At 37.2% G+C, this 16,699-nt stretch overlaps 1 protein-coding gene across 3 annotated transcripts; it reads left to right on the top strand.

The window, feature by feature from the left end:
* The first annotated feature begins 3,957 nt into the window (after positions 1 to 3,957).
* si:cabz01007794.1 (mucin-5AC) lies at positions 3,958 to 15,122 on the top strand. Of its 3 annotated transcripts, XM_051402504.1 has the most exons (7): positions 4,021 to 4,189; positions 4,951 to 5,372; positions 5,533 to 5,724; positions 5,848 to 5,943; positions 6,316 to 6,448; positions 6,539 to 6,667; positions 6,789 to 7,748. In XM_051402504.1, exons 2-7 carry the CDS (start codon positions 4,953 to 4,955, stop codon positions 6,830 to 6,832), a joined length of 1,014 nt encoding a protein of 337 aa, XP_051258464.1. In that variant the 5' UTR covers positions 4,021 to 4,189; positions 4,951 to 4,952; the 3' UTR covers positions 6,833 to 7,748. The 3 variants fall into 3 exon arrangements, with proteins under 3 accessions (XP_051258465.1, XP_051258464.1, XP_051258466.1); XM_051402505.1 differs by lacking the exons at positions 4,951 to 5,372; positions 5,533 to 5,724; positions 5,848 to 5,943; ... (1 more) ...; positions 6,539 to 6,667; positions 6,789 to 7,748 and adding exons at positions 13,192 to 13,910; positions 14,054 to 14,111; positions 14,561 to 15,122 and having other exon boundaries at positions 3,958 to 4,189; XM_051402506.1 differs by lacking the exons at positions 4,021 to 4,189; positions 4,951 to 5,372; positions 5,533 to 5,724; ... (2 more) ...; positions 6,539 to 6,667; positions 6,789 to 7,748 and adding exons at positions 12,064 to 12,209; positions 13,192 to 13,910; positions 14,054 to 14,111; positions 14,561 to 15,122.
* The last annotated feature ends 1,577 nt before the right edge of the window (positions 15,123 to 16,699 follow it).

Genomic DNA, 16,699 nt, shown 5'->3' with positions numbered 1-16,699 from the left:
AAAGCCAGCCTAAACTGACTGATCACAGTGAGCATGAACAGTACCAATCTTGTAACCAGGATTTTAAAGAATAAAATGGAATGCATACCCTGGGAATTTGTGTTTAATTGCAAACATGACTTGACTTCCACAAATGTTTTTAACAGGTTCTTGTTGCATTACAGTGCTTGTTACAGTTACAATGTTTATTTTCCCTCCAAATCAACAGAATTTACAGTTAGAAATGTTTTAATATACACCTACAATAAATATCAACTCGCTTGAAGAGAATTCTGTACAAATAAGTGTAGGGATCTTGACGAGGTAAAGCAGACACTAAAATAAAAACAAATTAATATAAATATTAAAAAACAAAACAAGTTCAAATGATCTCACCGCACATAAGCATGCAATTGTTTTGTAAATGACTTGATAAAATTGTTATTGTGTTAAAGTTCTCTGGAAAAACAATCAAGAGTCATTCTAAGGTGAACTTTTCAAAAACACATGGTTGACAAGACATCAATGAAAACCCTCATTGTCAAACCGAAAACTGTTAAACCTGTTCCAATGCATCCGGCCCAACCCATGTATAGTATGTGCATGAAATAAATGGCTATTTAACTCCTCATCCAAAAATCTTATTTATATGTCTATTTGACCAGGAAATCACTGTTTAACCAGAGAGAAATTGTAACTGAAGGTTACACTATAGCCACATGACAATACTGTATGTTAAGTATTTTTATAGACAATTCTACTACAATAGTTCCAGCTCTCATATACACACGCACACCCACAGTGCCACAGTTTATCATGGGGCGACGGGCTGTTATAGAAATGAATAAAGTGTAAGTGAAAACTAAAGCAGACACTATACTCTTTCCCAGGGTGCATGCAAGCAGAAGTGTACAGGTATACACGCTCACGTCTTTTCCTGTCAATATTAGTAAACCACAATGTAAAGAAAACATAGTCGAAAGGAAAACAAATGTCACTTTCACCTGTGTGACATTGTCAACAAGCCACCACATCTGTAAAACAAACAGTTTTATTAACGTACATGGACGGGACGATGACAAGGTGGCTAATAATATTAAGTGCCATGAAAAATTTAGTTTCCTTTGCTCTGCTAGATCATTTGTGGCAGCACTATGCTGAAATGTATACACAAGCTGTTATTATCAGAGTAAATAGTGTGGACAAACACTGTAAGTAACTTGAGTAAAAATGAGAAAGTATCTCATTAGTGAGCTGATTATGATACTACTTCTGGCAGCCAAAGTTAACACAAGCACATAACTGACTCATCTCAACTCAGTTTGTTTCTCTCTCTCTCTCTCTCTCTCTCTCTCTCTCTCTCTTGCTCTTCTGCATATTACACTTAATTTAATGCTCGCTACCATCCATCAATAACAATGTTGGTTCTGTATACATGTTTTAATCTGGAAAGCCCTTAATGCTTAAGCTTGAAAAGTGCTTTACAAATACAATTATCATTATCATAAAGCTTTAGCAATATTGCTTGGATAATAACACAATGAGAAAAGGGAGGAGTATGTAAATATTTGGTAGCCTGTGTGGTAATTGCGTTTAGTGTTAGATGTGTAGATGTAAATAAGCACAGTGTAAACAGACGGCTATTATTATATCTGCTCGTCAGCTCAGTGTCAGTAAGTGCTCCAATGTACTGCCCTCCTAGGGAAGCCTAGGAAGCAATGGGGCCCTAAGCACAGTGCTTAATATGTGTATAAGGGGTGGATTCTGACACTAAAGGACGTCCATAGACCGGCAGCCAGTTTAATGAGCTTCTAGTTTTGTCTACGCATAAACTTAGATAATATACTCTCGGACAGTAAATGACTTTACTGAGCTTTCAGCTGTTGGTCCTATCTGATCTCTACTGCCTCCATATGATGGCTTTAAAAGTAAAACTGAAATCAACAAACAGGCCTCCGTCATTGTTTGAAATACCAGAATTCTGGGATGTAAACTGACCTTAAACTGATCTGCTCCTTTTTTTTTAAATTATGTATTTTAAGGTGAAAACTGACAAAAACAAAAAATGAGTCAGGTCTTACAAATTATCTACCTTCTGTGACTCACCTCACCTGAATGTACAATCATGATACATTTGTGTAAAGAAGAGTTTTGTACTACGGATGCTACACATACATTTCTAATGACATCCTTCGCAACCAAACAGGTTTAACACTGTGAGTAAATTACCAAGAATTTCATGTCCTCATATGACTCACAGTCCATGCCATTGTTCTTTCTCTTTGTACGGTTGTACGCAACATTTTTCTGTTCAGCCAAACATATTCATGATCATTAGGCCATATAAATTGACTATAGTAACTGTTTATGTTTTTTTTTATTTAGCACTTACATTGGAATGTTCCTTTTATCACTGTCACTGTCATCTTTTAAAATTTTATGCGACATAAAAACACAAATCCCACAATTTGAGGTCTTAGGTTAGTGATATGAAAAACAATGTGGCATATTACTAGGGACGTTCCAGAAAAGAAAATTAACCCGTTCTGTCGAAGTTAAAAGAAGAGAATTCGGCATTTACTGTGCTCACAAAAATAACCTGCTCCAGAAACCAGTTTTCAAGATAGCCTGTGTCTAGCTATATGGCTGATGAACTTGCTACAACCGATCCCACTGATGCACTCATCTTCACCTGTTTTACAACTAGGGCTGCCTGATATGGTAAAAGAAACACATTTTAAGATAAGTCATGGTTTGTTTTAACCATAATGAAAACACAGTGAACCATGAAAAAGGTTAGAACTGAATTAGTCCCTACCCCCTTTACATTTAAAATTGAAGAAAGTCACTGCAAGTAGCTTCCCATATTCTTTTTGTGCCAATGCTGGAACAAAGTAGCTCTAACAGGAGAATTATATTCTTTGTCACTGTGACCGTGGTTGGTTCAACTTAATATCTTAAGCTTAATGAACGTGCTTTGTTCTTTTAACTTGACAATTGGTTTGACAACTCAAATAACACTTTAAACTAATTTTTCAACCTAAGTTCAGCTAACTCACATTTGTAAGGCAGCAAGTGAACGTAGATTTTTAAGCTGAACAGTTCCAAGTTACTGACAGTAAATAAAGGGGAAAAACTGTGTTGGCATGTACATTTCTTCCATAGTTTTTTTTATAAAATATCAAATTTCAAAAGTTGATTGTGAATTCACTTCCATAGAATATGCAGACGTAACTGAACAATTACCACCATCCATTATTATAGACTGACAGTTCAGCTTTGTCTGGACTTGCCTGCTGATAATTATGGAGGGTTCATGTCTATAATAAACCACAGAACACAATGGCGATATTGAAGAAAGCACGAGACCTTGCACTGCCACTGACAAAACCAGTTCTTGGCATTATGTCACCAGTCTTATGGTTTCATATACCAGCCTGTTAACATGCACACACTCACATACAAATATCCAAAAATTTATAGACCCTTTTGATATCGCATATTACAACATATCAAAATTACTTCAACATAATTTTTATCATTCTAATTTTAATTTAACCTGGTCTTAGAATTGGCCTTGAAAGAAGATTTGGACTTTTAACTGAAGTTACTACTCACTGCCTAATGACAAGATTACCAAACCTCACCAACAATAAGTAAGTTACTCAGACTAGATTCAGTCTACTAAATGAATTAAGCATATCTAAAGCTTAAAACCCTTAGTGCCATACTTTAACATTTTTAGTCAGTATAAAAAGATAAGACATTGTTTTAATGGTAAAATCTAAAAATGGTCCTTATTTCCTTATCCATATCACATTAATCAGGTTATGAGCACTGTGAGTTGTCAAGGAAGTAGAAACTAAACAGACAAGAGGTTAAAATTTGCAATGACATGGCAAAATGCATGTACTTTCCATCACACACTTTTAAGCCCCTATTCCTCACCCCACCCTCTAGAAACATTATCCATGATGTCAGAGAGTTTTTTTTTTTTTTTGGGCTCTAACTTCTTCCAACCCTTAGTTTAAATAGTGACACAGACTGAACAGGTGTCACATCTTTACCTGGGATCCTGATAAGAGCATCAGAGCCACCTGGGAGCCACACCTGAGAATAAACTAACACAGGATCTTCATTTCAAGGAGCTGCACATCTTTTTGCTTCTCAACCCAATTTCACCCATCACTGGAAATAAAGACATCTACAGGTAGGCTAAAACAATGTATATAAAAGTCATTATTATCTATTCATTAATTACATCTGGAGTAATATCATATGGTGTACATGTAATCATTGGAATAAGAGTTTCATATATTCTTCTAATGATTTTATCATATTATAATGATTGTAAGTAATTGATAATTATGAAATGTTTTGTAATATCAAGTTAACAATAATATATGTAATCATATATATCTAAGATATAATATTACTCAATTGCTGTTAATGTGTTCAAATAAAATAACAAATAAATTGTTTACAGCATTCTCAAAAACCACAGTATGTTAAATAACATGTTAGACATTTGCTTAAAGAAATACACTCATGTATTCAATACTGTTAAATGATTAGTTTACATACTGATTATCTTTTTTTTTCAATACATCTTCACCTTAAGAAAAAAAAAATATAGAAAATACAGTTTGGGTTTTCAAATGTTTATCACAGGAAATGTAATTAAGGTTGCTATCATTAAATATGGTTCTTCTTTGGTAACGTCTACTGTATGTTCTGCTCCACAACCCCCAAAGAGAGTAGCTTAGCACTGGATGTTTGGTAACATGTTCGGGAATGCAGTGCTGTGTCACTTATAGATTAGGTTTTTTGGGTATTATGTTTACTAAAATATTTCACCTTTAAATATTTCTCAGAGCTCCCCTGATACAATCTCTGTTACTATATAACTAACTGTAGATAAAGTGTCCCATTATATTATTTAACTGAATAATCTTACCCCACCTATTCTAGGTATGGACAACAGACTGGTCCTTGTCGTCCTGTTTGTGACGCTGTCCTGGGTATCTGTGGGCACCTACGCTCAGACCACTGCAGCGCCAAACATGACCACAGCATCAGAAAGCAACATGACAACAGCGGTGGGAAACAACATGACAAGTGCGATGGCAACAAACACTTCGACAGCAGCGGGAGACAATGTGACAAGTGCGATGGCAACAAATATGACGACAGTGGCAGGAAACAACATGACAAGTGGGCCCAATGCGACGATGGCAACAAACATGACAACAGCAGCGGGAAACAATACCAACAACACATCGGCATCACTTGCCACAGCACCTGCCACCACAACAACTGCCACCACAACAACTACCACTACAACAACTACCACTACAACAACTACCACCGTCACCACAGTGGGAATTCTTGAGGTGAGGGATGCCAAACAACAACAACAAAAAAAAAAAAAGAACATAGTGGAATACAATAGAACATAACAGGATCAAGTTAAGGCACTTTTATTGAAGGCATTGTAATTTCATAGAAGTGCAGATTTCCCACCAACTTAAATGTTTCTCATCTCCTTTGCAGTCATCTGTTTCTAACTCAGATTGTGGGACCGGCAAGCTCTGTGCGGCTGAGCCTGCTTCGTGCAACCCTTCTGTAGCAGGATCATGTTTCTTTCTTTCTGCTAAGCAGAACAATGGTCAAACCTTTGACTTTGAGCTCTCAGGAGAGTCAGGCGGCTATCTTGCTGCCACCCTGTCAACCGACGGCACACTGGTATGTCAAGTTTTGTCACCCACTCGCAGATGAAAGCACCATGAAGTCTAACCCAGAGCTAATCATACAGTTTGTTTGAAGTGTAAACAGGTTTTATTTACCGTTTCTGGTTTTGCACCGCAGGGAGGCAACGACACAACCTACGTCTGTGCAAACAACAATGGTGCTGTTAAGTTCTTTGGCGCTCTCCTCAACAATAACCAGCTGACAATGACAAAGGTGAGTTTCACTTGCACTCGAGTAGTGGCGGGGGAAGAGCTGAGTGAGGAATTGGACTTCATTGTAGCTGCATGGCTCAGCTAAATGGCCTATCATCTAAAATTGCACTGCACAATTTAAATACAGTAGATACAGCTGAGCTGATGTGGTTATGAACCTAATTTCAGTGTCTCTACTTCCATTTAATTATATTTTTGTTCTACACGTCAAATACTGACCAGACAATTAGAATGCACAGAATGACACAGTTTTTGAACCTGCTGCTCAAACAATATGAAGGCAAACAATTAAAATCATCACCGTCTGTGTACATACACATTTATTTCATACACATTTAAAAACTCATTGTGTTTTTATGTCTTTGCTCTACAGCTGAACGTGACCACTGTGAGGGGCAGCATCAGTGGTAACAGAATCCAGTGTACATTTGCTGCCACTGTACCAACCACACTTACAAGAGCAGCAAATTTCGCAGTCGGAATTTCCACTGGACCTTTTAACAGCAGTAAGCAAACACTAACAAAGATAATATTTAAGATTTTCCATGTGCTTAAGACATATCAGTGATATTTTCGTCTTTTCCTTGTAATCTCAGCTTCTGGTACTCTGGGAACCCCAGAATTCAAGTTAAGGAGCCCTATTATCAACCTGCAAAGTACTAACAGCACCGTCACCAATGAGCTTGCCAACCACGCTATTACATTCCAACTATCACTGATGCAAGGTAAGCTTACGAGATAGGATTGTTTTCCATGAGGGAGCAAAGTTTTCCTACACGTACTGGGAATTAGGTGTGTGTACAATGCCTAATAAATGATTTTCTGCTCTCCCATTCTCCCCTACAGCTCTGCTGATCAGTGTGGGTGTGCTGGGTCTGTCTATGCAATAAGGAAGCTGAAACCCCCATGAGACATCAAGACAAGAAAACCATACCTTCCCTATTCATATACATGTGCTACTAAATATATTGTTAAATATCTCACAGAAGGTTTACGATGCACAGTGCAGCCCCAGATTATTCTGATCATGCTTAATTTTCTATCAACTTACTGCAGGTGAAAGTAGGAATGGTGCAGGGTGCTGACTCTTCTACAGCCTTCTGCAGACTACTTTCCCATCTGGTATCCCCTCTAAAACAAAGTGTGTGGAATTTAATGTTACATGTAATACAATTTGGTGGGATGGGACTGCTGGATTTCTGTCCTACAATTTATTTAATTACAAATTGCAAATACCCCCAGGTGTAAGTCGATTTTTTAATGATCATTACAATTAGAACCATTAAGAGTAATCAAACATCATATACAAATAACATACAAATTTTGGGTTTAGGGTCTGGTTACCCTTTAAAGCCCACATTATTACTGTCAGGCAGAAACCTCAGTGACTTTCTTTCTATTAACTATACTATTATTTTGGTATCCCTCTGAACATGCCTTTATGAAGAACCATAATAATTTTGCACAACACAAGCAAAAAACTTTTTTTCCTCTCCTGTCACTCATAATGATGCCAGGAAATGGCAGACGTGTCTTATTATTATTATCATTATTATTTTTATTCTCTTTGGTGTGAATGTACATATTGTTGATCATTCAACAATGTTTTTACAATGAAGCCTGCATTGGTTGATATTTTCATGCGTGCATGTATGAGCAAGTACACATGCAAATGAGCAGTTGCTGAAAAAAAGCAGCTATACATATATGATACCAAATATTGGTGAACCTGATTTTGCACATTGCATTATGTAACAATTGAGTTTTTATTACATATTTTTGAAATAAATATTTTACTCAAGCTGATTATTTTTGTGGCATTAATACGTTGTAAGCACACTTGGCTTGGAGGAGCTGGTTATTGGGGTTGGGGTCAGTGCAACTGAGAAGGACAGAGAAGCTAGCGTGACCATAAAATGCTGCATTTGTTTCTACAATTGCACATTTTATGCATGTGTGAATGGCATAGAGAGAAATCAAAGCGAGCAGATTAAAGTAGTTTGGGAGTAAACACTGGTGAAACATTAAATTTCATAAAAATCTCCAGAGAAGTTTGATTCATGATCACTCACGTTTTTCTATCGTCACACATTATATCATCATATCGTATAGGGCTGGGTATTGTTAAGAACCTCACAATTCGATTCGATAACGTTATTGATTTACATGCTTCGATATCAATTCAGTAATAAGTAGATTTACACAAATAATTTATAAAGTACCTCTTGATAATTTTCCGACTCCAAAACCGCTGTCTTTACCTCTGTGTACAGCTTCAGGACGGCGTCTTCCGTCATGTGTTCGCATGTCGGTATGGTGTATCATGGTTCGAGTGTGTATACCATCTTCTTAAAACCCCCGTTTTCCACGACACTGTACGGTCGTAGGTCCTTACATATGAAGACGTCCACAGACTACGTTATCTTCTGTGCGCGGGCAGAATTTGGCGGCACTTTGCAAAGGAAGGATCTGTCGAGTTGTGCCTGTTTAGAATCCACAGGTATAGCCGTGGGTTGCTGCAGAGCATCTGCATGGTGTCGGCTTAAGTGGTTGCGCACATTTTTTGTGTTATTGCAGTATTTTAGTACTACCTGGCACAGCTTACACTACCTTACTTTTTGTCTCTTTCCTGTGTTCCGGGTTTACACTGGAATCCAAAATGACTCCAAACCTCAGCTTCTAAAGTTGAAGGTGCTTGTTTAACACTGCTGCTACCTGCTTCAGTTGCCATGTTGTCGTTGTGTGGTCAAGTGCGGCCTCTGTCCGTACAATGCAAATCACACAAAGGTGTTGCTCACCGCGCCCCCACTGGCCAGGGGCTTGAATTGATTCAGAGGATTTAATTAATCAATATTGAATTGGGAAAAAATATTAGGGCTGCAACGATTCCTCGAGTACCTCGAGTAACTCGATTACAAAAAATGATCGAGGAATTTCCTCTGCCCCAAAGCCTCGTTTAATTAAATCTAAAAATCACGTTTCGCACGAATTCTTTTTAGTGTGAAACAATGTGCAACAGCGTTACTAATGGCGTTATTTTTTCAGTAACGGAGTAATCTAATTAATTACTTTCCCCATCGTTGCAACGCCGTTACCGTTACTGAGAACGTAAAGTGGCGCGTTACTTGCGTTACTATAAGTTGGTTGAATGAAGCGCAGCGGTGTCAGGCTTTCTGACAGACACACATCAGCTGCTGGGAGAGAGCAGGGTGGTGATGATGACACTGTTGCAAATGCGATGATGATTGGCTGGGTGGGCGGATGCCCTGCTCACGCTGTCTCACTGCACGCTGTCTAACTACTACTATAAACACAAGACAGAGACAATGGCGACGAGAAGAAATTCAAAGGTAGCGATATCAAACTGGAAGTACCGACAATACTTCTCGCTTACTGAAGTTAAAGGCAAGAATGTTTATGTAACATGCACTATGCCCAGGAAAAAAAAACTTTATCCACGTCTGCCTCAAGCAACTCAAATCTTATGAAGCACCTCACAGGAACACATGCTAACACGCCACTTGTTGCTGCTGCTAACCCAACCTCAAGCCCAGATGCAGCTAGCGTGAGCTCCAGCGAAGGAGACGGAGCCACTCCATCAAAACAAGCAAAGCTTGATTTTTCGGGTCAGCAACAGGTGGCGACTAGGGCCGAGCTGAACACACTGATTGCAAGGTATCTTGTTGAAAACATGCTACCCCTGTCCATTATTTCTATGCATGTGTCCGGCTGCAATCTATTGAGTTCAAATAAATACCAAATGTTCTAAAATACTGTATATAGTGTTTTTATTCTTCATTCAGTTATTACAAACATATTTTACATTATAAAAGATGTTATAGAATGTAATAGCATTATAGAACATAAAAAATAACCTCAGTTACTTTGCTGAGTAACTAATTACTTTTACAATGTGGTAACTGGAAGAGACAGAAGATGTCGAAGGTGTGGGATCATTTTAAATTAAAAATTAAGGACAACATTGTAGTGTGTGTAAATTTGGACATTTTAATTTTATTTTTGATACTTAGAAAAAATAAGTGGTTAACAATTTTATTTATTTTATTGAATTTTATGTCTCAGGAAATGAAGTGAATTTGAATGAAGTAATTATATTATTTATATTGGAAATTTGAAACGGTTTACTACTTTACATAATATGTATAATAATAAATAAATGTAAATTTTTCTTAAATAGGAAAAAAAAATGTTTTTATTATTAAGTGATCTGTCTTGTTTTCCTTAATATATTTAAAATTGGGCTATAATTAAGCAAAAGTATGTTTTATCCAATTACTCGATTAATCGATGGAATATTCGATAGAATACTCAATTACCAAAATGTTCGATAGCTGCAGCCCTAAAAAATATGCAATGCATTGATGAATCGATATTTTTACCCACCCCTAATATCGTATAGCCCTACATTACACCTTACGGTACAATTACTGAGCTGTGTGGAGCATGTTCTACCCGTGTTTGCATGGTTTTTTCTGGGTGCTCCAGTTTCCCCCAACATCAAAACATATAGGTAATTATGTTACGACCCCCCTATAATGGCTCACTGAAAAAGAAGGTCCAACATAATCGCAAAGACAGAACAGCAAACACAATCAATACATTTATATTTAAAACAGTGTGAAAGAACGAACAAAATCAGTCAAAACTGCTACATAGGATATAAACTCCTTTTTCAGGAGAACCAACCAAACACAGCCTACAGCAGAAAACACTGCTGCACTCAACAGCCTTACCAGAACTGCAAATTCCTGAGTCACTAATTACTGCACACTCACAGAACAGCACCGAACACCAATAAACCAACAAAACTGTTCCCACAAAGTTACCCAAAAGCATGACACAGCACAATCTGGCCACAGACAAACTACCAAAACATACATCTTAAGAGTACGCCTACTGCCACTAAAACCTCTGAAATATTTCAGTAAGTTTGAATCCCCAAATGATGTTACAACCCTCCCCCATAATGGTTCATTGAAAAAGAAGGTCCAACGTAATCACAGACAGTGTCCCAAACACAGTCAATACATTTATTTTTAAACAAGGAAAAAGACCAAACATGCCAAACAGTAAGTTGGCCCCCCACTGCTCCCAACACCCTGCTCAAATGCAGAGAATGAATTTCCCTACGGGGATCAATAAACATATGAATAGTTAACATTAATAACAGAAAGTAATGGCACAATGATGATATGCCATTGTAGCATATCGTCAGGGTAATCCAAAGAAGAAGAAGAACAAGGGAATAACTATGTGGCCGGGTGACATTTTTGGTACTATGAAATAGTGGCAGAATGAATGGCAGTATCCATCTTCGCGGTGGCAAGGGGGGAATGCGCCGGGGCTTCCGTCCCGGTGGTAAACTAACTCGACGACAAGCAAATACAGATTAGCTGAACAGGCTAGTGAACAAGCAACAAAAAGTTAACTTAGTTATCAACAGTTATCAACAGAACAAACAAACAATAGGCCCCATCTCTCAATGTAAACGCAGTGTTTTTCCTGCATCCTCTGCAACATGCTTACTGGTTCACTGCCACTGATGACATTTACTAATTTTACTCTTCATTTGATCGATCCAGAGTATTGAAGCAATTCGGCCGGTGCCATTAAAGTATCAAAGTCAAGTCCTTGTGTTTATTTCCTGTACCCAGCTAACAGCTTTTTTTCTACCAATTAAAAGGCTTGCCATGTTTAATTAATGAAAAAGTCAATGTGGAGCTAACGTAATGACTGTGGGGGATTTTATTATCTGCTCTAGTTTTTCCAACTTTTGTACACAGCTATGGTAATAGGCCTAATAATGGTCCAAAAAGATGTGAAATTGCATATTTTGTTTTGAAAAATGTTAAATTTCTTGTTTCCCACAAATCTAGGGAAAATGCTAAAAATGCTGAAATTTTAAGCTATTCCAGCGCATGTGAATATGGGCAGGTGCTGCTGAAAAAAAAAATCCAGGGAAAACACTGTGATATCCACCACACCATACCGTTAAGCCCCTATTCCCCACGTCACCCTCTATAAACATTATCTGATGATGATGTCAGAGTTTTTTATATCCTGACTCTTCCCAACCCCTTAGTTTAAATAGTGAGACAGAGTGAACAGGTGTCACATCTTTACCTGGGATTTGCCAGCGGTCCACCTGTAAGGAGAATAAACACAGGATTTTCATTTCAAGGAACTGCGCTGACTTTTGCTTCTTAATCCAGTTTCACCCATCCCTGGAACTAAAGACACCTACAGGTAGGCCAAAACCATGTATATATAAAGACATTAAAATCTATTCATAAATTACTTCCTTTTCCACGTTTTGCAATTAGTGACACTTTTATTACCATTTAAGATAAAATAATATAAGCTCTACCTTTATTAATTGCCGTAGGAAAAATTCAAGTCAGACACAGCAGCATAGGGGAATGTAGCTCAAAGAGTACAGAGTGTACAAGAACAATAAAAATCACAAAATAAAAATATTAACAAAATATAATAGAAAATATAAGACTATAAATGGCATATGCAGTAAAATGGTGTGCAAAGAACTTGAGCAGTTTTTTTCCCCATATATTTATATATTATGATGAAGTTATTAATTGACAATTTTGAACAATTTACTTTAATATTAAGTTATGTTTTATATTCTAAATTGAAACCGGATTCCTGTTAATGTGTTAAAATAAAATTGGAATCTTTTTCCAGTGAACGACCACAGTTAAGTTCGATTAAATGTCGACGTATTTTCTTGTTTTAATAGGAATAAACATTCATGTTTTCAATACTGTTAAATGATTGATTTACATATTAATTATTGTTTTTATTTCAATACATCTTCCCCTTAATGATATAGTAATAGTACATAATTACTGAACATATGTTTTGGCTTTCAAATGGGATACTATTTTACACAGCAAATGTAATTAAGGTTGCCATCATTAAATAGGGTTCTTCTTTTGTAATGTCTACTGTATGTTCTGTTCTACAACCCCCAAGAGAGTAGCTTAGCACTGGATGGTTGTTAACATGTTCACAAATGCAATGCTATGAATGTCACTTACGGATTAGGTTAATTGAGTATTATGTTTAGTAAAATATTTCACCTTTAAATATTTCTTCATTTTTAATATCTTCTCAGAGCTCCCCTGGTACAATCTCTGTTACCATATAACTAACTGTAGATACGTTTCCCATTATATTATTTAACTGAATAATCTTACCCTACTTTTTCTAGGTATGGACAACAGACTGGTCCATGTCGTCCTGTTTGTGACACTGTCCTGGATATCTGTGGGCACCTACGCTCAGTCCACTGTGGCGTCAAATGTGACTGATTCAAACATGTCCACAGCATCAGAAAGCAACATGATGACAGCAGCGGGAAACAACATAAGTGGGCCAAATACGACGATGGCAACACACATGGCGACAGCAGCCGGAGACATGACAAGTGCGCCACATGCAACAATGAAGACACACATGACAACAGCAGCCGGAGACATGACAAGTGCGCCAAATGCAACAATGAAAACACACATGACAACAGGAGCCGGAGACATGACAAGTGTGCCAAATGCAACAATGAAAACACACATGACAACAGCAGCCGGAGACATGACAAGTGCGCCAAATGCAACAATGAAAACACACATGACAACAGCAGCCGGAGACATGACAAGTGCGCCAAATGCAACAATGAAAACACACATGACAACAGCAGCCGGAGACATGACAAGTGCGCCAAATGCAACAATGAAAACACACATGACAACAGCAGCCGGAGACATGACAAGTGCGCCAAATGCAACATTGGCAACACACATGACAACAGCAGCAGAAGACAACACTACAAGTGCGCCAAATGCAACAATGAAAACACACATGACTACAGCAGCACCCACCACAACCGTAACAAAGGTTCCCCCACAGACTACCACACTTGAAATTCTTCAGGTGAGGGATGCCAAACAACTAAAAAAAGAGCATGGTGGGATAGAACAGAATAGAACAGAATAGGATCAAGTTGAGTAACTTTTATTGATTGTGGTGAAGTGCACATTTCCCCCCCACTTAATTGTTTATTGTCTTCCTTACAGACAACTGCTACAGGTAGTGGGACCCGACAGCTCGGTGTAGCTAGACCTTCTTCTCAAGGTAAGCATAAGAAATTAGGCTGTTTTGCTTTAGAAAGGGGAATTACATGTGTACAGGTCTGGAATTATGTAATTTTTTGGGCAAGGCCACTTTGGCCTTTGATAAATACAAATGTATTGGGGCATCGTACCCAAAATGTAGAGCACCAAGGCCAAAACTACAGAACAGTATATACAGTATATTAAAAAATGTGCTCCTTAATATAGTAGTAAAATGCAGCAATAATGCAGCAGTAATACTTAATGCCAGAAATCGCTTAAGTAATGTTACATAAACAGCAACTCTGTATTTCTATTCTGTGGCAGCAACCACAACACACATTGATTAAAGTTTTAGAAGGGGCATTATGGCCTCATGGCGGGGCATCCACGGCACTGGCCGTTCAGCTGTGGTATAACTCCTGTACTAATACATTTTTCCTGTTCTACCATCCTCCTACTACACTTTAGCTCTGCTGATCACTGTGGGTGTGCTGGCTCTGGCCATGCAATGACGAAACTGAAGACCCCGTGAGTCAAGACAAGAAAACGATACTTTTCCTATCCATATGCATCTGCTACTGAATATTAACTGTTAAACATCTCAGGAGGGGTTTACTATAAACACTGAAGCCCGGATTATTGAGATCATTCTTATTTTTATATCAACATTTACATTCATGTCTCGTGCTTCTTGTGACAGTCACAAGACAAGCAAGGAAACAATGTTTTTTTCTCCTCTCCCGTCACTCATAATGATGCCAGCAAATGTCAGACGTGTTTTGTTACGTTATAATTGTGTTTTTTTCTTTGTTGTGAGTGTTCCCATTGTGATGATTCAACAATGTTTTTTTCTGGGAAGTCTTCATTGCCTGATAAATTCATGTGTCCACATATGAATAAGTGCACGTGTAAATGAGCAGCTGCTTAAAGGAATGCTATATATGGTAACAAATATTGGTGAACCTAATTTTGCAAATTAAAAAAGTAAGAAGTTTTTATTACAGATTTTCCAAATAAATATTTTACCCAAGCTGCTTATCTTGATGGTATTAATAAATTGTCAGATATTGAAAAACACTAGTATGTATCAACAAAAACCAGAATCAGAATTTCTTTATTGTCATTGTCACAGATGTTACAACGACATTGGTTGAGCAAAACCAACAAGCATAACCAAACATCTGAATCCGAAGCTTTAGCAGTATAGAATTCGGTGTTCTGTAACTTTTAACTTTTAACATTTAAATTCCCCCTCGATACGTTTTCAGCATCAACAGTTCATTGTAATATGCTAACAGAAAAACTATGTAAAACAACAATCACACAAGCTGAATTTAGAATATTAACAGACAGAGCTACCAGTATAATCCAAGGTGTAAAGTATATTAGAAGCATTAATGGTGGTTTTAACGCAAAACTTCTTCATGTTACAATGTAAGAGACACATTCATTAAAAGATAACTGTATATATCCATTGTCATATAAATACAGAAGTATCCATAAAATTAGGCCATGGTCTCTGCTGTCAAATGCAACAAATAAGTATTTTAGCTGCTGATTTAGTAGTAAAAGAGAAAGTGTTACTTTGGCACTCCATTTTCTAATCCCTCAAACGATTCAGTTATCCATTGGTGACCTTGTTATTTTAGCCAACTCAGTTATACCCCGGCAGTAAACAGGTAAGCCAAGTAAAAAAAAAAAACAAGTGATTATGGTTTTCGTCATTTGAAGGTGAAACGATGTCCTAAGTAAAACTGAATCTGTTTAAAATATTTGTTGTAGCTGGTCTAAGTTTTTGACTTTTACCATTTTTAGATTATATCACTTCCAGTATCATAGGACACACACTCTTGAGTAAGATATGCTACCAAGACTAACTACATTTGAAATTATTGTCTAGTTACTTGTTTAAAAATACGAGGAACCATGTTGAATATGTGATATCCACTTTTGATACTGCCAAGTGGAACATGTTAAAATCACTTAAATAATTACAGAAGAAAGCATTTATAATACCCAACTTCTTTAATTTGCTGAGATATTAACTTAATTTCTATCACCGTTATTTTCAATGAACTGGTCTTTGAATTGGCCGAGAAAGAGGATTTTAACTTTTAATTGACGTTACAACTTACTGGCTAATATTCCCACATGTTGATTACCACCAACATCTTAGATCTGTCCATGCACAATTCAGCCTATCTTTAAGTTTAAAACTCTTAGTGTCATATTTTGACATTTTTAGAGCCATCAACTAATTACACCGTTTTATATGATAATGCTGTGTTACTGCTTTATCAGACATAAGTACCATCCAACTTCATGTTAATCAGTGAGCACTATAAGCTCTCAAGGAAGTAATGCAGGAACTAGAGACATTTTACAAACTAAGGATAGACCCATCATTGGCCTGGCTGATTATCAGATTAGATAATAACTTTTGCTATTATCAGTACCATTATTATTTCTTTCATTTATTATTTTTTCAGCATCTCATTACACAGGCCACCCTTTAGTTTTTGTATGAGCTGCACCAGGCTGCCACAAAGAATTTCTGTCAGAAAGCCGTTTTACTACTTTATTATTAGGTTTAGGAAAAATAACTAT

The sequence above is a fragment of the Dicentrarchus labrax genome, unplaced genomic scaffold (assembly GCF_905237075.1).
Source record: "Dicentrarchus labrax unplaced genomic scaffold, dlabrax2021, whole genome shotgun sequence".
NCBI classification, from domain to species: domain Eukaryota; kingdom Metazoa; phylum Chordata; class Actinopteri; family Moronidae; genus Dicentrarchus; species Dicentrarchus labrax.
The sequence above is the reverse complement of the archived record's forward strand: the minus strand, read 5'-3'. Positions and strand labels throughout refer to the sequence as shown.

Coding starts and splice junctions, on each gene's coding strand:
- si:cabz01007794.1 (XM_051402504.1), top strand. CDS start 4,953: ATGGACAACAGACTGGTCCTTGTCGTCCTGTTTGTGACGCTGTCCTGG. Junction 5,373..5,532: donor CCACAGTGGGAATTCTTGAG/GTGAGGGATGCC, acceptor TCTCCTTTGCAG/TCATCTGTTTCTAACTCAGA. Junction 6,449..6,538: donor CACTGGACCTTTTAACAGCA/GTAAGCAAACAC, acceptor TTGTAATCTCAG/CTTCTGGTACTCTGGGAACC.